The sequence below is a fragment of the Pollicipes pollicipes genome, unplaced genomic scaffold (genome assembly GCF_011947565.3).
Source record: "Pollicipes pollicipes isolate AB1234 unplaced genomic scaffold, Ppol_2.1 Scaffold_2555;HRSCAF=2994_pilon_pilon_pilon, whole genome shotgun sequence".
Taxonomy (NCBI): Eukaryota; Metazoa; Arthropoda; class Thecostraca; order Pollicipedomorpha; family Pollicipedidae; genus Pollicipes; species Pollicipes pollicipes.
The window spans coordinates 45,091,952-45,112,251 of record NW_023596136.1 but is presented as its reverse complement, the minus strand read 5'-3'; the positions used below and the strand labels follow the sequence as shown (position 1 = coordinate 45,112,251).

The window sequence follows — 20,300 nt, the reverse complement described above, 5'->3', positions numbered from 1 at the left end:
CGGGCTTGGCGTGGACAGCCGTAGTCACGGCAACGGCAGGGGCGGCGGCGTAGCCATGAGCAACAGCCGGGGCGGCGGCGTAGCCATGAGCAACGACCGGGGCGGCGGCGTAGCCGTGGGCAACAGCAGGGGCGGCGTGGACAGCCGGGGCAGCGGCGTATCCCAGGGGGCGCTTCTCGACGACGGCGTTGAAGCCGTTGTAGTCGTCGGCCGTGTAGGTGACGACGCGCTCGGTGCCGTCGGGGTCGACCAGCCGGTACTGGCCCTGCACCCGGTCACCGTCGCGGCTCTCGACTTGAGATTTGTGGTCGCCGGTGTAGGCGTCCGACACGCCGTAGTTGAAGTCGTACTTGGGGTGCGGGTTGACGTAGTCGACCACCTCCACCGACTTGGCAACGGGCGCGTGGCCGACGACCACATCGACAGGAGCCGGAGCGGCGTAGGCGATAGGGGCGGCGGCGTAGCCAGAGGCGTAACCGTGGCCGTAGGCCAGAGGGGCGCTGGGAGCTCCGCATGCAGCGGCCACCAGCGCACACGCGGTCAGCACCTGCAGGAGAACAGAAATTCGTAAGGCACCGGTTAACGTTTTGGGTATGAAACCTGGCGTGTTCCTTTAGACGTCGGATATCTGCAGTTTGAAAGAACAAGCCCGAACCGCTGGTGTATCATGACGCAGGTGCTCGAGATATTTTGTAACGTCGCATGAATAGGTGCACATGTGATCGATGCGTGCAGAAAAAAGTTATGTTGTCCGTGATCGCCTCTTTGTACCCACAAATCTGTGGGCAAACTGGGACGTTCGGAGAGCAAGACAGACATATTCTGGTTGCCGAATAAATCACTGAACGGGGCGAGCGGTACTTCGGTTCACTTAAAGAGGACAAAGTGCTACTCCTGCCTTTGCCCCGAATCAGCGCAGCAGTTCCTCACCTTGACGTAGGCCATGTTGACTGTGAACGGTACAGAGCTGCACTGTCGTCAGTCGTCCGGCGGCGCGTTATATACAGTCGCCGGCCCCACCCTTGAGCCGGGGGGCCGTCCGCGGCACGTCGGGCACCGCTGAACTTGAACTTGGGGCGGTGGCTGCGGCCGGTGCCGCCGGCCCCTACGGTGACCTCGTGTCCGCCTGCCCGCTGGGAACACCACGCCAGGTGGGGAGGGGGCCACCCCTGCGGCTGCCGGCCGCCACAGTTGCACGGCCGTTATCTCCCGACGCGCCTGAGGGCTTCCCGCCATCTGCGCCACTTTCGGACCCGCCTTCGTGTCGAATATTGGGGCCTCGTGGACGCGGATAAAGGGAACAGTTTCGTCACGCTGGTTGGGCTGCTATTTTGCGCGGGGAAGGTCTTGCGTAACGCCGCAGAAACCTGCTTCCTGCTTCTGTCGTTACCCCGAAGGCCACGGGCGCTGACAGGTTCGCGGTGTCGTGTTGCGTGCAGTTAAATGCGTGCATTCGCTTTTTCGGCGTGGGAATTTGGGTTGTTAAGATGAGGCTCGTGCTGTGTTATTAGGGTAACGTGCTGGCTTGTTCCGTATGCGATGTCAGGTCCCGTATTACCGTCAACCCGAGCCCTTTGTCTGATCTTTTGGCTGGCCCGCCAGTGGATAGTCGAGCTATTAAAGCCGGGGCACCGAAAATGGTACAATCGGCGTTCTTATGCACAGGTCGTCTCCTAGCCGGCATAGAATATTTTTGCGTACGCCCTATTTACGGCGTAAAAATGCGTGGCAAGCTGGTAAACTTCTTGTTGATCCCACTAGCGTTACAGTTGTATATATACCAATGGTATATATACATATGATAGATACTATTATGATATATATGTATGTATATATATATATGTATATATATGCATATATATATATATATATATATAGATGTATGTATATATGTATATATATATATATATATATATGTGTGTATATATATATATATATATATATATATATATATATATATATATATATATATTTGTGTATATATATATATGTGTGTATATATATACATATATATATATATATTTATTTATTTATTGGTATGTTATATACATATACCAATAGCATGCAGCTGTAGCCGACGGAAACAAAGGTAATCAATTCGTGCGCAGAATTCTTGTTTCTTATGATCTTGAATTGTGCGATTTCCATTACGTTTCATGTTACCTAACGGTTAATGCACAATATCTCATAACCAAGTCAGTAGCCAGATGAGGGTCAGGAAATGACACTTTAGATCGAGTACATGGGGAAACATCTGTGTTGATGGGGGAGTTTGTAGAAGATGCTTCTTGGGCCATATGTGATCGGTTTAATCGAACTCAGAGAAATGCGTCCAGGGTAAAATCATCAGCATTTGTTTAATGCATTTGCGTCATACTAGCCACCTGGCCATCAGACCAACCCTCTGGCCATTAGACCAGCCTCCCTTGGCTATCAGACCAGACCCCTGGCCATCAGACCAGCCCCTCTGGCCATCAGACCAACCCTCTGGCCATTAGACCAGCCTCCCTTGGCTATCAGACCAGACCCCTGGCCATCAGACCAGCCCCTCTGGCCATCAGACCAGCCCCTCTTTCCATCAGACCAGCCCCCTGGCCATCAGACCAGCCCCTCTTTCCATCAGACTAGCCCCCTGGTCATCAGACCAGCCCCTCTTTCCATCAGACTAGCCCCCTGGCCATCAGACTAGCCCCCTGGCCATCAGACCAGCCCCTCGGGCCATCAGACCAGCCCCTCTGGCCATCAGTCCTCGCAAAGTCCTCGACCGTCTCTGCTGTGACGTCCCCACTCAATTCCCGAAAGAAGCGTGTCTGTAACCCGCTGTTGAAGCGCTACGAGAGATGGCACGCATTGGCTCGGCTAGAATCCATTCTGCAGCGGAAGAAAGGCCACCATCACTTTCTTGTCTGGCTGGTACAACTGAGGATGCTGGCCATATAGAGTCAGAGCGCTCGTGAACTGGTTATAGGGATGGAATGAACGACATAATTTCTCAGCAATCCTCCCTTCGTTCTCCTAAATCCCACAGCGATTCTCTCGTCGTCCTCCCTCATCTTACGGTGATCCTCACATCGCCCTCCTTAATTCCACAACGATCCTCCCATCATCATCCTGAATTCGTAGCGATCTTCCCATCGTCCTCCCTAATTCCACAGCTATTCTCCCTCCCATCGTTCTCCTTAGTCTCACAGTGATTTTCTCGCCATCCTCCTTAAGTTCTACAGCGATCCTCCCGTTGCCCCGCTCAGTGTGCCTACCGCTGCACGTAGAGGCCGAGAGCTCAGGTAGAGCAGAGTTTGCACCACTGAAGACCGGTTGCCAAGGGCGACCCAGCGTTTGTTCCAACGCATTGTGTGCTCGAGCCTCAAATCGCGGTAACTGAAGACTTGCTGGTGACAGTCTGTCGCTGCTCGAAGTTCAGTTCAGAGTGGAGACTAAGACAGAGCAGACATTAGCACAATACACATAACATGAAGAACTATTTTCGAGGGTGGACGAAGAATTTTGAAGGTATGCACAAATAGCTACTTATGGACTAAGCGAAGCTCTTCGTTTGGAAACCAGTGCCCCTGCCTCTGAACACACGCGACATTACTCCATAAATGACCGGACATTTGACGTACAGCTGTGAAAAATGCCCGTATTGTTGTCCATATGCTCTTTACGCATGCTTCTTGTCGATTGTGTATAGGCTTCCTGTTTCAAAAATAATAATAATAAAATATCCTGGCTCTCGTATGAGATCAATTCAATCCTCACTTGAGAAAAAAGTACAATTACAAGCCCCGCAAAACCCGCGTTTGCGAACAATTCCGATCTTAGATTTATCATCGGTGCAAAACATGTGATAAAAGTATGGTTCCATGCTGCCAGCAAGGTTCTTATGGTCTTTTATTGGCATTTCTCATGGTTGTCTCACACTGCCTTTCTTCCTGTGTGGCATGTAGCACCGACCTTACCGAAGAAAGCTGAGAGACATTTGGAGTTCCTGAGCAATTTCTCTACCAAGCGCACCAATGGCTTCACTTTCTTCACAATTTTCAGCTTCGTTTGACGTTCCTTCTGTTTTTGCACTCAAGTGGAGCTTACATGGACTTTTGTAAAGTACATCAGATGCATGAAGTGCTCACCACTGAGCGCTGATATTCCTTTAAGTGGCTCCAAAAATGCTGCCTTTTTATTTGGCCAACGCACGGCCACCGGCTGGGCGCCGCGGACCAGCGGCTGCTTTCACGACGTGATCGACGCTTCGCTGCGCCGGCCGGTCCGGGACCATCACCGCCATCGCCGTCGCCGTTGCCGCCGCCGCGGGGTGTGGCAGTTACGCTCAGCGTCCGCGTGTTCCGGCAGGCGGCCTGGACCCTGAAGGCGCGCGCACTGACGCAGCAGGTGTACATGGACGACATCGAGGCGGACGAGGACGGCATCGCCGACACCGTCATGGATGACAACGCCATCGCGCAGGTGGCGCGGCCGGGCACCTCTCTCAAGACGCCCGGCACGCAGCGAGGCGGCACCAGCCAGGCTTTCAGGTGAGCCGCGCCGGCCGAGTGTCCGTCTGGGCGCTGACGCTCGAGCGCGCTGGGGCCTCCCGGGACGCGTGAGACGGGTCGGCTGGGTGTCTCCCCGGGCGCTGACGCTCGAGCGCGCCGGGGCCTCCCGGGACGCGTGAGGCGGGTCGGCTGGGTGTCTCCCCGGGCGCTGACGCTCGAGCGTGCCGGGGCCTCCCGGGACGCGTGAGGCGGGTCGGCTGGGTGTCTCCCCGGGCGCTGACGCTCGAGCGCGCTGGGGCCTCCCGGGACGCGTGAGGCGGGTCGGCTGGGTGTCTCCCCGGGCGCTGACGCTCGAGCGCGCCGGGGCCTCCCGGGACGCGTGAGGCGGGTCGGCCGAAGTGCAGCGAGCCCGCCTCACGACGCGCGGTCGCTGCTGAGTGTGGACGGGACGGCGTGCTGCTGTGCATGGGTGCACAGTGGGACTGGGACGGAGTCGATGCCCGTTGGTAGAGTGAGAGGCCGAGATGCTGGCACAGCGCTGAACAGATAGACCTCTGTGTCACCGTGATATCCTGCCCTGCCACGCTCAGGTGCATGACTGTAATAGTGCAGACCGTCTTGACATCACGATATCCTGCCCTGCCACGCTCAGGTGCGCGACTGTAACAGCGCAGACCTTCATGACGTGATATCCTGCCCTGCCACGTTCACGTGCATGGCTGTAACAGTGCAGACCTTCATGACATCGTGATATCCTGCCCTGCCACGTTCACGTGCATGGCTGTAACAGTGCAGACCTTCATGACATCGTGATATCCTGCCCTGCCACGTTCACGTGCATGGCTGTAACAGTGCAGACCTTCATGACATCGTGATATCCTGCCCTGCCACGTTCACGTGCATGGCTGTAACAGTGCAGACCTTCATGACATCGTGATATCCTGCCCTGCCGCGTTCAGGTGCACGACTGTAACAGCGCAGACCTTCATGACGTCGTGATATCCTGCCCTGCCACGTTCAGGTGCGTGACTGTAACAGTGCAGACCTTCATGACATCATGATATCCTGCCCTGTCACGCTCACGTGCGTGGCTGTAAAAGTGCAGACCTTCATGACATCGTGATATCCTGCCCTGCCACGCTCACGTGCGTGGCTGTAAAAGTGCAGATATTCATGACATCGTGATATCCTGCCCTGCCACGTTCAGGTGCGTGGCCGCAACAGTGTAAACTCCGACCAATCTAACGTGTGACACTATAGGACTAGGGTGACATGTGCTCGTGAAACAACGCACGTCAACGATGGGTGGCTGCAACTGTTTTGTTATTTGCTCGCATGTGGAATGCTGCACGTTAGCAGGCTGAGCGCCGGCGTGTCTTCTGACATCGCTGGACGGCCCGCAATGCTCTGACTTTTCTTGTTTAGCACATCATGATATGAGAGCTTCTTTTGAAGAAAGTGGACAGACTTTTGTCAAGAAAAAAATCGACAATCCGGCTTCGTCTGGCTTTTGAGACTAGCCTGAGCTACACACTGGTGTGCTTGACTCATTTTTAGTGAGGTTTAATTATGAAGCTATTTCATGGTGTCTGATAATCCTTAAACGCGTCCATTATTGATGACGATCCCCATACACCTGGTGCATTTTATGGCCAGTTATACCTGCCATCTCAGTGCACGGTAGTTAACGTTTTCACGATTCACACCGCAACCGTGCTGCTCTCCACCCTCATTGGCCATTGTTCCTGCACGGCCGTTCATCAAGACCAAGGTAGCACTGCACGAGCAGAGCAATGGGGGCATTTGCATGACAGTGGCCACGCCCCTGCGGCTGCGCGCACTCGCGACCCTCCCCGTGACCCGGGGGCCGCCGTGACCCGAGGACTAGCACTCGTGCCGCTGTTCCCGTTACGGGGCGCTTTTCGGCGCGGCCACTGGCGGCGACCTCGCCGAAAGGTCGGCCGCGCCGCGCCCCGATTGTGTTTGTATTGACCTCCGGGGTGCTCAACGGCTCGCCACCGTGTTTATGGCGGCATTATGTCAGTTACGACGAGCCCTCCAGCAGGCTGGCCAAGGTCTGCCGTGTGCGAGCGGTTTACGCACGGGGCGCGGCGTGCCAGCGGAGCGCTCGGCGGCCGGCTGCGCCACTGACGCTGGTCGGTGACGCCGGCTCGTTGTCGGCTTGGTTGTGCGAGCAGTGCAGGTTTTTGCCGAAATATTCCTTCTTAGAAATGTTCGCGTGCTTGACGCGTGTGTTGTGAGTGTTGAACTGTGCATGCAAGTCGCAACGGCAATGGGATTCAATGGGGTGCACCGTGTTCAATCTACAGCACATTCATTACGCCGTTTACCTGAGACGCCGCGCTGGGGATCTATCCACGGAGGCGTGTCACATGCTCGCTTCGTAGTCATTATTGATGAACGACACGTAAGACCAACCGTAAGCACGGTAATGCTGATGGGTACAGTATGGCAACACCGGTTTCTATTTACTAGCGTTGTTATCCGGCCGTGGCCTGACCTGGCCTGTGCAATGTTCGCTCGCGGTGCCGTTGGAATTGAGTGGTGTGTAGCTGTACGACGTCGGTACAACGCGCCCGTGATGTCCGCTTGCCGTGTGCGTGCTGTCTGGCGTCCGCGACTCCCCGCTGTCCGATGATGGCCGCTGTCTGCCCTCCGCTGTCTGCCGCCGTCGGTGTGGTGCGGCGCGCCCGAATATCGCCCCCTGTGTGTGCTCTGCCGCAGGCCGACCAGCCAGTCGGGTCGCCCCATCTCGGGCATGGTGCGGCCGGGCACGCAGTCGGCGCCGCCGGGCACCATGGAGCAGGCGCTGCGTACGGCGCGTACCTCACGCACCGCCCGGCCCATCTCGGCCAGCTCCGGCCGCACCGTCCGCATCGGTACGCCCCGAGCCGGCCGGCTGGCCACCGAGCGGGACACGGTGCACAGCGGGCTGGCACGCGGGGACGGGCGGACGCACGGCTGACGCTGTCGACGGGGCCAGCGCTCCGGGCTGGGAGCGCCGAGGCGAGGAGTGCAGGCCCTAGGATCATGCAGCGGGTGGTGTGTGAAGCTGAGCCCGGTACCTGGGACGCCTCCTTCAGGTCTGGTGTTGCCGCGGGGGGTGGGGAGGGAGTGCTCCGTATAGAGGGCGTGGCGATGGTTGGCTCGGGTTCGAGCTGGGGCCGAAATGCCTTGTAAAGCATGCATGGGTATTCCAGGACCACTCATCCTATGTCGCTGTTGCGTGGCTGCCGGAAGGAGAAAAGATGAACTTAATGTGTCGTGTGACTATTTTGCACATCAATACCACTTAATTGAAAACTATCCATGCATTGAAAGCTCCATCACCGAACTTTCACTCGTAATCCGGCTTGCAATCCTTGGTTCCTTGATTGGCCTTCTCTCCTCTTTTAGCCTTCGCCCCGCACTTAACTACGTGGAATCCGGAAAATGCAGCGCACGTTAATTACACGCCGACGCCGCCAAACAATTGTGCATGTCACCGGCCAGCCGTTGCGCCTACGTGGCCCATTAATCCGACCCAAGGACTTGGAGCACAGGAACTGACTGCGCCGTGTCAATCTAATGACGGTCCGACCTCAGCGCGAGCCCGCCGTGTGGGAACGCGGCCGGCGCGCCCACCGCAGAGGTGTCGCCGTGCCAGCGAACGGTCACGGTCCGGGCGCTCCGCCACGCGTTCCGCCCGGGCGGGGCTGGCCGCGTCGGCACCGGGATGGCGCCCGTGCGTGGGCGCGGCGGGCTTAGTGTTGATATCCGCCTGCTCGCGGCGCGTGTTTATGTGATGTGTTGGGCATTGTTGTGTATGTGCCCGCACAGATATAGGTGAACTCACGCGCTGCCCACGTCAGCTGTGCTACTGCCGCAGCTGCTGATGGCTACGATGACAGTGACGATGTTGATGTGAATGGTGAAAGCGATTATCACTGTCATCACAATGTTTTTCTTTACACTCTTTAGCAAACAAGAAATGTTCTGCTTCTGTAAGCCTTTCAATGCGGCTGTTCAATCGGATCACTCCGACACTAATTCTCAGAAGCCATACCAGTTGTCGCCCATGAAATGCAGGCAGTGCACTTGAATGACTCGTGGGGCCCCTGAACCGGTGTCCAACAGCAGCCGGGCGGACCGCGGCACCAGCTGACCCCGCTGATGTAGCTGACGTGACTGCCCGTCTGCGCGCCAGGCACGGCTTCCATGCTGTCCTCTCCCGACGGGCCGTTTATCAACCTGGCTCGTCTCAACCTGGCCAAGTACGCCAAGGAGCCCACCGTGGCCAAGCCGCTCTTCGAGTACATCCTGTACCACGAGAACGACATCCGACACGTGAGTGGAGAGGTCTGCGTGTGAACAGCGTCTCAGAACGCGGTGGACGATGTCCGAAGGGCTCATACTGGGCAAGCAGTTGTGTCTGTGGACTAGTGGACGTTCCAAAACTGTCCCGTGGTTTCCGTCTATTATGCCGAAAAGAAATCCTACCTAGACATAATAAAAGAAGGTACCCAGGATAGTCACGCAAGGGACAGCTGAATGATAACATTTGCGATTTATCGGTCATAAAGATGCGGCCTTTGTGTTCCAGAGTCTCCCATAACTGAGTGCTTGTGTCGACAGGCATTGATCTATGGCCACCCACACAACGATGAACACTGTCCGCCGTCATGTTACGGCGTCGACTCGCAAATGCCGGTTTTCTTGTAACCGAGCCGACTGACATGGCAAGGGCGCCAGCCGGCGTGACGGATGGCCTTGTGACTTGCAAGTCACGCCGGCGGCAGACATCAACACCGGCCACCGATCACCAAACCGGGGGCTCAATTCAGGCTGATCTTGTCTGTGTGGAATTGGCCGCTCGCTGGGGAGCTTACAACTGGCGTATTTTCCACAACCGCTTTCAAATATGTCCGGGCAGTGGTCGTGTTGCCATGTATACAGCAACAGCGGCGCGAAATAACCATGATGCCGCGTGTGCCAGCCCACGCTGTGTGGTTCACGACTCAGCGGTCAGCCCCCCCCCCCCTTCCCGCGCCCCGGGGCTCGTCCCCGGTGCCGGGCGCCACCGCCCAGCTGCCCCGGCCCGGCGGCTCCATCCGGCGGCCGGACCTTGACTTGGAACGCCGGCTGCCGCCGACGCGCAACCGCCCCCCGCCCCCCACCCCTCGGCCGTGTCCGCGTCACGGGGAACACGGCGTCGGCGCGGTGCCGGTGGGCCTGTCCAACGTCACACCCGCCGCGCGGCAGGGGCCGTGAGAGAGTGGACGGGTGGGCCTTGCGACGGTTTGGACGCTGGGTCGGGCGGCTGGTGCTCAGCGCTGTGACGCTGGAGACGTAGCTGCAGATCGTGCCTGTCACGAGAGCTCCGTCACGACGTAGCATCCGCTCAGTCGTGACGTTACTCTCTCTCTACGTCTGGAGCCCGGGTGTCTGTTTCGGCTGAAAGCGCGGGTACAGTGTGGCGTTCGAAGTCGTGTCGTGTGTGCGGCCGCCACCAGGTCCGTCCGTGGCAGCGTCGCCTTTCTGAATCAGCTGAAATTTTTGATCTGTCGTTCATAGATATACCATCAGTTCCTCCCGGAGTGTAGCGGCGCCTCTACCTTTCAAGGCAGAGTCCATTTTATCGTGTGGCAGAACAGAGAGCGGAACCTGCAGCTTCAACGTTGAAGTCTGTTTGAATTTTAGCACAGCATGCTTTTGGTTATGTTTTCTGTCTTGTCACACACCGACTTCAAACCAGCCAGTTCAGCATCGAGAGCAATGTAAACCAAGAACTTTGTCATGAAAGAACCTTTTTTGGGCTCTGCATGCGGGAATATAACAGCAGTCCTTTGAAATGTAAATGAAACTTACGTCAACCAGAACCTCTGCATGTGATTGCCATTATTTCATAGGGCTTCCTGGTACGTAACTCGTGCTCAGGGCTAGGACGAGCGGTGACCGAACAGGCCCACGCTGACCTTGTCGGCCGGCCGCCGCCCCGGTGACCGGATGGGTACCTGACTCCCCCGTCAGCCTGCTACCACCCCGGTGACCGGATGGGTACCTCACTCCCCCGTCGGCCGGCCACCGCCCCGGTGACCGGGTGGGTACCTCACTCCCCCGTCAGCCGGCCACCACCCCGGTGACCGGGTGGGTACCTCACTCCCCCGTCGGCCGGCCACCGCCCCGGTAACCGGACGGGCCCTGACTACCCCCGTCGGCCGGTGGCCGCTCCCGCGCGACGACGGGTCAGTCAGGTGGCGTACTGCTGTACCGCAGGCGTGTGACCTGGCGTCACAGGCCACCCAGGCGGCCGAGTACAAGGACTGGTGGTGGAAGGTGGCCCTAGGCAAGTGCTACTACCGGCTCGGCATGTTCCGCGAGGCCGAGAAACAGTTCAAGTCGGCGCTCAAGCAGCAGGTGAGGCGGCCGCGGCAGGCGGGGGGTTGACATGGGCCGCGTGAGCGTGTGGAACTCAGGGTCGGGCTGCTGTTAGCTGTTGACAAATGTGTGTCTGTGTGTCAGGGTATGCAGGCTGCGGTTCGCCCGTCCTGTCCGCTTCGTTTGTGTGTTTTGGGAGGAGGAGAGGGCGTGTATGTGGTGTTGCGAACGCCGCCGGGATTACGTTTGAATCCGACAATAATGGCAACATACGAATCGAAAGGACTCAGCAATTCTAGTCCGCCCTTTCTTCTCGGTGGAGCTCAGTACATTGAACCAGGCAGGAATCCAAAGACCTTAGTTGCTGGTATGAAGCAAAACGTTTCGTTCATTTGGTGCTGAACGTGCCGCAATTGTAGCGCACGTCTCACACTATTTACGCATTGCAACGTGCGACTGTTTTGCAAGCTACACAGCGTCAGCCGCTTCATCCGCCTGGTCGGCCTGCGATCCACAGCTCGGACGATTGACGGGAGGCTAGGCTGTTCCCCCTGGAGCTTAAAATACTGCATATACCGCAGTCTACTGGTGTTCGTTTCACGTCCCCGTTTCGCGTCCATAAAGTGATGACGTATGTGGTGTCATGTTGATAAATCCGATCGACCTTGCCGCGCGTTACGACGCTGGGTCATAAGTTGTGCGACCTCGCTGGGAGCTATAGTGACGTGGCGTTCGTTGAACCCCACAGCCGCTCTGAGAACAATGCCTTGTCACTCGGGTCGGGTGGGTAATTTGTTTTGTACACGCCCTAAACGCCGGTATTATTGAGGTGAGGGCGCCCAATTCACTGCACTCGAGGAAGTGGCAAGGCCAGGTGGCCAAGGCTCCGTGCATTTTGCTCAAGAGCGGCCTGCGGTGATCACGTCGGCCGCGAAGGAGGTCACACCGGAGCCGGGAGCGCAGAATGTGACAGGCCCGGACGAAAGGTCACCTGGCCGGTCTGCGGCATGTCCCGGGCTTCCGGGCACGTCAAAGCCGACCACTCCCTGGCGGCGTATGTCTGACTTGTAATTCCCAAGCGAGATAAAAAAGTGCAAGCTCTTATTGAAAAGCCGACGACGCCCACATGGCGCGGCGTCGCGCGTGGTCTGAGGAGACCGCAGTCTGCACCTGCCACAAGCCGTTCACTGCGGACCAAGGGGCACCAGTGATGGACAGACTAAGGAGCCTGTGTCTGAGCCAGCGCGACACAGGCGTGCGTGACCGCTGTGCCGCTGTCACGGTGTGCTGGGTCTCCCAGGACCTCGAGCGCTGCTATACCCCCCCCCCCCCCCGCCCCGCCCTCCCCCGCCCCCGCCCCCGCCCTCTCCTCCGCCCGACCGCTGCCGCCGGCCAGCCCACGGGCGGCGGCCGACGACGGCTCGTTGTCGGTTGGAACCGTGACACGCGCACCTGTCCGCATCAGCTACCGTGACTGACGACTCGCCTTAGGCGGGGGGGGGGGGGGGGAGGAGGGAGGGCGACATCGAGCCGTGGCGTGGGGGTCGGGAGGGATGCCTCCATAAGAGGTCTTGTCCTCTGACATTGGTCAATTTTTTGTTGGAGTGGTTAACGGAAAACAGAGATATGACAGCATTTCGTGTCTTGCGAGAGCAACTTCGTACCTTTCACCTGCCTGGAGTCGACTTGAAGACAGTTCATGTGACTGTAAATCAGGCACTCGCCCACTCGCCACGGTAGACCGTTTATACATCGATTGAAAGACGCTCATAGACGCTAATTTTCAATAAAGTCAGCGGTTCTGTCGTGCCTCAAGGGCCCACAGAGAAATTCGAGGAATGTACGGGACACTTTTGTCTATATTAGGACCATCCATCAAGGATTTATGGGCATAGATGCCCGTCGATCGCGACAGAGTTTTGCTCACGCATGCAAGCCGTGGTTAGAGGCCGAGTAGTGAAGTCAGCAAGTTGTAGACCGAACACACCTTTCTCCCCGCAGCAGTACAAGCGCGACAATTGCCCATCTACTCCTTCACTTTGCTTCCGGTTGTATGTGTGTGCTCGCCGGCACGTGTAAACAACACGGCTATTGCAGAAAATGTCGATTTCGTACCCCTGACATAAACGCCATCTGCTGCGAGCGGGTCGTATTACCGCGTTGTCTTCTGCGTTTATGGCACAGTTGGTCGTAGCGCCTCGCCTTGGAGGCCTCGTTAGCTCGGCGGGCGCACTCCACTCAAGACGCCGTAGCATCGGCTGTTAGGCTGCTACGCTGAACGCTTGTGGACCGAACAAGCAACGGTATTGCACAAAAACGCCGAAGCAAGGTCAGGAATGCTGTCGATGTTATACAGTTGGTCGCACTATTACCTACTGATGCCTTGGGCGAACTGTTCTGGGTCAAGAGCAAATATCCGGGGAAGGTGTAATTATGCTCGAGAATGCGTATTTCCTGTTTTTCGTGAGATGAAAAGTGCATTCGCGAGGAGCCTCATGCATATTAGACGGTACTAATAGCCTTATTTATCGTGGAATAGCCAGGAGAATGCACAGATGGATGTATTATGCATCCTTTCTGTCCATGCTTCTGGTTATTCTACGAGGGATAGCGCTATTAGTTCCGTCTCATTTCCTGTTTTCCACTTGTCTGCCGGCGTGCGGTCGCGTTTCGAGGCCCGCGTCTTGATGCGGAGTCCCTGAACAGTGCAGCACATCGCTGCGACACGACTTCGTCTTGATGCGGAGTCCCTGAACAGCGCAGCACATCGCTGCGACACGACTCCGTCTTGATGCGGAGTCCCTGAACAGTACAGCACATCGCTGCGACACGACTCCGTCCGGTGTGCCTGCAGAGCCAGTGATCAGCCGCCGCCGGCGCCGCCGGTCGGCGTGCTGCTGCTTGTTGTCGTGTGCGGTGCTCATGGCGTCACGTGTGCCGCGCCCGTGATTCGGCGTGACGTGACGGCTGACGTGACGGCCCTGTGTGCGGCAGCCGATGGTGGCGTCGCTGCTGCACCTGTGCCGGGTCTACACGCGGCTGGACCAGCCCATCGCCGCGCTCAACGTGTTCCGCCAGGGCCTGGACTCGTTCCCGGGCGAGGTGTCGCTGCTCACCGGCATCGCCAGGTCGGCCACGGGCCCCACCCCGCCCCCAACCCCGCCCCCGCTCCCTCCCCCCCCCCCCCCCCCAGCCACCTCCTCCCACCCCCTGTCGACCGCGCTCCACCCTCACCCCCGCCCCGACCACTTCCTCCCACCTCTGCCCCCGCCCCCGTCGCCGGGTGGGCGCTGGAGCTGGGAGGGAACGGCCGTGGTCACCACGCATCGGGACTGCTTGTCCAGGTCATGTCGGGTCACACGCGGACATCACGCTGTTACGTCTGTACAGCTGGAGCGCTACAGCAGAGCATCGAAGTAAGCGGCCGAGGTAGCAAGTCTCCCTGGCGACGGTGGGTCACACAGAGTTATCAGGAGCACCCGGCCGGATAGGTTGGTTGGAAGTCATAGACTCGCGGGGCACAGGCCGGAGACAGGTCAAGGCGCCGATGTGATTGAGTGGACGGGCATTGGTGACTCCATGCGCCTGCCGCGTCTTGGACCGAGGTCTGCGGTGTAGGTGTAGGTGTAGGCCTGCCGTCACCGGCAGCGGATCAGTCACCACTCTGCCATTGCACCTGAGCACTGCCATTTTCAAATACACAGTCACAGCTTGGGTTTGTATGTTCACTGGAAGAGTCGGACTTCCAAAAGTCAAGGCCTAGCCCCTCTCCCTCCCACTTGCTCCGTGCCGCGTTTCTGGCACCCCAGCGCAAAGGCCGTCCTCGCGCGTTGGGAAAACCAGGCGCCGACCACAGGCTCACAGCGGTGGTCCCCTGGCGTGTAGACTGTGTGAGAACGAAACACAAATGAGTACACAAATCGATGGGGGATTTTTTCGTTGTCCCTTCCTTTGCGACACCCTAGCATCCCGTTTGTCGCGCGCCTCGGTGAGTGGTGCTGATGGGTCACGAGCTGAGGTGGTGCGCCTGCGCGCTCAGGATATACGAGGGCCTGAACGACATCACGCGGGCGGCCAAGTACTACCGGGACGTGCTGCAGCACGACGCCACCAGTGTCGAGTCGATCGCCTGCATCGGACTCAACCACTTCTACGGTGACCAGCCGGAGGTGGCGCTCCGATTCTACCGGTGAGAGGCAGCGGCCGACTGAGCCTGCTTATCGGTGGGAGGCAGCGACCGACTGAGGCTGCTTACCGGTGAGAGGCAGCGGCCGACTGAGCCTGCTTACCGGTGAGAGGCAGCGACCGACTGAGCCTGCTTATCGGTGAGAGGCAGCGGCCGACTGAGCCAGCTTATCGGTGAGAGGCAGCGGCCGACTGAGGCTGCTTACCGGTGAGAGGCAGCGACCGACTGAGCCTGCTTATCGGTGAGAGGCAGCGGCCGACTGAGGCTGCTTACCGGTGAGAGGCAGCGGCCGACTGAGGCTGCTTACCGGTGAGAGGCAGCGACCGACTGAGCCTGCTTACCGGTGAGAGGCAGCGACCGACTGAGCCTGCTTTTCGGTGAGAGGCAGCGGCCGACTGAGGCTGCTTACCGGTGAGAGGCAGCGGCCGACTGAGGCTGCTTACCGGTGAGAGGCAGCGGCCGATCGAGCCTGCTTACCGGTGAGAGGCAGCGGCCGACTGACCCTGCTTATCAGTGAGAGGCAGTGGCCGACTGAGCCTGCTTATCAGTGAGAGGCAGCGGCCGACTGAGGCTGCTTACTGATGAGAGGCAGTGGCCGACTGAGCCTGCTTAGCGGTGAGGGGCAGCGGCCGACTGAGGCTGCTTACCGATGAGAGGCAGCGGCCGACTGAGCCTGCTTATCGGTGAGAGGCAGCTGCCGACTGAGGCTGCCTACCGGTGAGAGGCAGCGGCCGACTGAGCCTGCTTATCAGTGAGAGGCAGCGGCCGACTGAGGCTGCTTACCGATGAGAGGCAGCGGCCGACTGAGCTGAGCCTGCTTATCAGTGAGAGGCAGCGGCCGACTGAGGCTGCTTATCGGTGACAGGGTGCTCAGGTGAGAAATGCTTACAGGCGAGAGCGCGTTCGGATGAGAGATGCTTACAGGTGAGAGTGAGAGGTGCTTACAGATGAGGGAGCGCTCAGATGAGAGATGTCTTCAGGTGAGAGAGCGCTCGGATGAGAGATGCTTACAGGCGAGAGAGTGCTCAGATAAGCGATGCTTACAGGTGAGAGCGCTCAGATGGGAGATGCTTATAGGTGAGAGAGCGGCCAGATGAGAGATGCTTACAAATGGGAGCGCTCAGATGAGAGATATGTACAGGTGAGAGAGCGCCCAGATGAAGATGCTTACAGGCAAGAGTGCGCTCAGATAAGAGATGCCTACAGGTGATATGGCGGACAGATTGCTGGTCCGGTTCTTCATGTTTAGGGTGGTCATATGAACAGGTGAGACTCAGTTGAGCTCCTCAGTGATAGAGATGAGGCTATCAGCTGATCCTTCCATCCCTACAGGGAAGAGCTGTCGAGTGAGAGCTCCGGTTGGAGAGCGGAGCATCCGGATGAGTGTCATGAATCTGGAAGTGATGGGGCAGTCGGGGTGTATGGCACGGTTCTGTAGGTGATAGGGCTGTCAGATGAGCGTTTCGTCTCTGCAGGTGAGAGGTGTCAGAATAACGTTCCTTTGTTACATAGAACTGCCGCCTGAGCACACCATTTTGGGGGTTCCCGTCGTATGTGCGGAGATTCGGCCGATTTTTGCGTAGGCCGAGAGACCGTTGTGCCAGAGGATAGACGCCTCTGTTTAGCTGCTTGAGCTTGAGCTGCTTCAGTGGGGTATGGAACCGGCACATCATGATGCATATATATATATATATATATATATATATATATATATATATATATATATATATGCATCATGATGTGCCGGTTCCGCTACTGCTCATGACATGAGCCCGGGGAAGAATATTATTGCGTTGCAGCGACCTCCGTCTCTCAAGTGTGGTAAACATATGGACTGTGTCTGCAGATGTTCCGGTTGTTCTTTTGATGATTACGCATGCTCACTTCAGAAATCATTATATATTTCAGGGAAAATATGCAACCTCCCGAGCGAACCGTGATGCATAAAGCAGTGGACTTGTTGGCGCGACATCACGCGGAGATGGTTTAATGTGGCAGCTGTGATCTATAGATGGCGTCACATTAGCCAGTAGATGGCGGTGTCCGAGAAAAACGCTATTCACTGGGTGCTTCCGAAGTCAGTCAGGCTTGCCAAGCTGCGGGTTATGTGTTTTATATTATCATTAGCCGGTTGTAGTTTCGATTGCTTAAAGTTTGATGCTAAGCAAATGCGCGTCATCTGTCCTCCGTAGTTCGCAGTTTGGCCCGTGTCCCCGATATATTGGTGCGGACATGATTGTTCGGTGATTACGAAGAATGGGATCGGAGGCAGATATTACTGTGTGATAATTTGCGATACAAAACCTTATTATCGTAATCAAATAGCGTGCGTAATTGCATGGGCTTCGGATTGTCTGGAGGGCGGCGGCGCCAGTGGGCTGGTCGGAAGCGCGCGGACGCTGGGAGTCCCTCGCTCCCCCATCATACCTTAGCAGGCGGCGTGCATGTAGTTTTCTGTGAGAGAAGTATGGGACGAGATGGAGCGGTCCTTATCAGTGTTGTTCTCTCTATGCCATCTTACGACATAAGCCCGCTGGCTTTGCGCCATATCCGTCTCGCGGTTGAGTGCGTCAGCACTTGGTGGCCGACACCGGAGTCAGTGGTATCGGTCGGTGCCGTCGGTGGCGCTGCTTTCGCGTGCCGGCAGTGAGCTGTAAAAGAGACTGTGAAGCATCGCCGCATGCATCAAGTAAATAGATATCCAGTAACAAAAGCAACCTGTTACAGTCAATGCCTGGTATCAGTAACCCGCACCACGAGCGTCCCCAGCAGCGGTCACCCCCGCTCCCTGCCACGTAATGACCCGCCGCGGGCCTGCAGCACGGCAACGAGCCCGGCGGCCGCACCTCGGCGCCTGCCATGCGTCACGGGCTGTGATGGCGTCACTCACCTTAACGGCTGGTGACGCTGGACCTGTCGCCGCCGCCCGCAGACGGCTGCTCCAGATGGGGATCTATAATGCGGAGATCTTCAACAACCTTGGCCTGTGCTGCTTCTACGCGCAGCAGTACGACATGACGCTCACCTGCTTCCAGCGGGCGCTCAGTCTGGCCGATGACCAGACGGCCGGCGACGTCTGGTACAACGTGGGACACGTGGCTCTGGTACGTCCAGCGCAGCGTCCGAAATACGGCCCCGACATGTTGGGTACAGTGTAGTACATGCAGCTCTGGTACGACCTGCGCAGCGTTCAAAATACGGCCCCGGCATGTGGGGTGCAGTGCAGTACATGCAGCTCTGGTACGACCTGCGCAGCGTCCAAAACACGGCCCCGGAATTTCGGGTGCAGTGTGGTATATGAGGACTTGGCGTGCTGGTGCTAGGACATGGGTAATTTGACCGGGGACACGTGGCTCCTCACATGTATGACGCATGGGGCTGCATCGAAAGTGCCTTCTATACGAAATACCCGAAACATGGATTCAAGTCATGGACACTGTTAGCTCTAGTGTGCCGTGAGCTGGAGCGGAAAACGCACATCTGTGGCGATCAGACGGCTTTCTTTGATGTTAAGTCCGCAGATGGCCGGTTCATCCATTGATTACGGCTTCATCCTCCGTTGGCCTGTATCCCTGGTGTGCCCGTGGAAGGGAAGGATTCTCCCACGAAGGGCTCCATCCTCATCGTCTGCGTTCTTTTGCATTTAACAATGTAGTCGCCAAACTCTCTCAGACATGTACGAGCACGTAACTGAATGCTAAGCTCCGTGGTCGCGTCGCGGCGATGACGTCATTCAACGGCGTCTTACGTCGCGTGACGTCACCAGGGTATCGCCGACATCAACCTGGCCTACCAGTGCTTCCGACTGGCGCTGGTGTCCAACCACGACCATGCCGAGGCGTACAACAACCTGGGTGTGCTGGAGCAGCAGCAGGGCCGACCAGAGAAGGCGCGCGCCTTCTTCCAGGCGGCCGCCGCCCTGGCGCCGCACATGTTCGAGCCGCTCTACAACCACGCCGCCCTCTCGGAGAAGGTCAGTTTGGCTTGGAGGGTCTTTGTTCAGCAACGTCACGAAGCGGCCCGAAGTGGGCTTTCCTTTGGCTGTGTTTGCCTCAGTCCCACACCTACTGGTGCGAGGCGATATTACGAGCAGAGGAGCTTTTACCAACTTGGTTGACGACTCATTTTGCAGATGGGGGATTTACAGTCCAGCTACATCATCATCAAGAAGGCTCTGGAGGCGTTCCCGGAGCACGTGGACTCGACGCGGCTGTTCGAGAAGCTGCAGGAGTCCTTCTCCTCCGTCTAGAGTGGCACAGGGAAGCTGTGACAACCTCGCCCCCTTCTCATCCGTCCAGCCTCAGGAGGCGCAAGCCGGAATGAAATGAGGAAGAAGGAGAATAAGGAGCAAAGCGGCCCGACCGCGGAAGTCTGCGCCCTTTCTCTGGAGTTTGCTGTCCCGAGGCGGACGCGCGGTGCGGCCTGCCCGGAGCCGACGCCAGCGGCAGAGCCGTTAAGGCCGGCGCCGGCTCTGCAGTGCCGCCGTCTCGGACGGCGCTGACGTGGCTGGGTGCCGCCCGTCGTCACCCGGCCGGGACTCGTCCCCAGCTGGCTGCGGGATTGGTGGCGCGCTCCACAGAAGTAGACCTGTGGTTATTTGGATGTGGCGTGTCGCTGGCGGGCTGGAGGTGCGTGACGCTGCTGTGGATGACCTGGGATGCTGGTGCGAGGTCACCACGCTGGGGATGGCATAGAACCCCGCGCACTGTTGTCGTTTTTGGTGGGCGGGGGGGGGGGGGGGGTTAAGAGAACAGGTGCCGCGTAACCGCAGGTGGACGTCACCGGAGGCTGAGTCGCGCAGTGTGGTGGTTATATTCGTCACTGGAGTGGCTCGGAGCAATTTCGGCCGGCGACATCGCTTAAGGTCGAGTGGTTACTTTTTGGCTTTGTAACGAGTATGATACTTGTTACGTGCCTGACAGTGTTTACGGCATATTCTATGGATAAAAATGTACCCTTTCGTTTCCTTAGATTGTCTTGTCAATTATCAACTCGTGATGCTTGTTATCATGACATTTGGTTTAGCTTTGTAATGAAATAACCATATTTGGTAGGATTTATATGTTTGTTGTTCGCGGAGGCCATCACGCGCGCTTTCCGTCACTAGAAGCCAAACGGAGCGAAACCACGCACATGTTCGTCTGTATGCACATAGACGCCCACATGACTTTGTGTCAGTAGAGGGAGGCCACCTCTCGCAGGTTTTGACCTCTGTGGCGTTGGTTTTCCGGAGCCGCTTGCAC

The 20,300-nt window shown here is 57.5% G+C and overlaps 1 protein-coding gene across 1 annotated transcript; it reads left to right on the top strand.

Annotated features, from left to right (window-relative positions):
* The first annotated feature begins 1,721 nt into the window (after positions 1 to 1,721).
* BBS8 (tetratricopeptide repeat protein 8) lies at positions 1,722 to 19,750 on the top strand. Its single transcript, XM_037225191.1, has 10 exons — positions 1,722 to 1,736; positions 4,351 to 4,532; positions 7,239 to 7,393; positions 8,701 to 8,840; positions 10,770 to 10,910; positions 13,866 to 13,999; positions 14,911 to 15,060; positions 17,990 to 18,161; positions 18,824 to 19,030; positions 19,190 to 19,750. The coding sequence occupies exons 1-10, from the start codon at positions 1,722 to 1,724 to the stop codon at positions 19,304 to 19,306; spliced, it is 1,413 nt and encodes a 470-aa protein (XP_037081086.1). The 3' UTR covers positions 19,307 to 19,750.
* Positions 19,751 to 20,300: the final 550 nt, after the last annotated feature.

Coding starts and splice junctions, on each gene's coding strand:
- BBS8 (XM_037225191.1), top strand. Junction 15,061..17,989: donor GTGGCGCTCCGATTCTACCG/GTGAGAGGCAGC, acceptor CGCCGCCCGCAG/ACGGCTGCTCCAGATGGGGA. Junction 19,031..19,189: donor ACGCCGCCCTCTCGGAGAAG/GTCAGTTTGGCT, acceptor CTCATTTTGCAG/ATGGGGGATTTACAGTCCAG.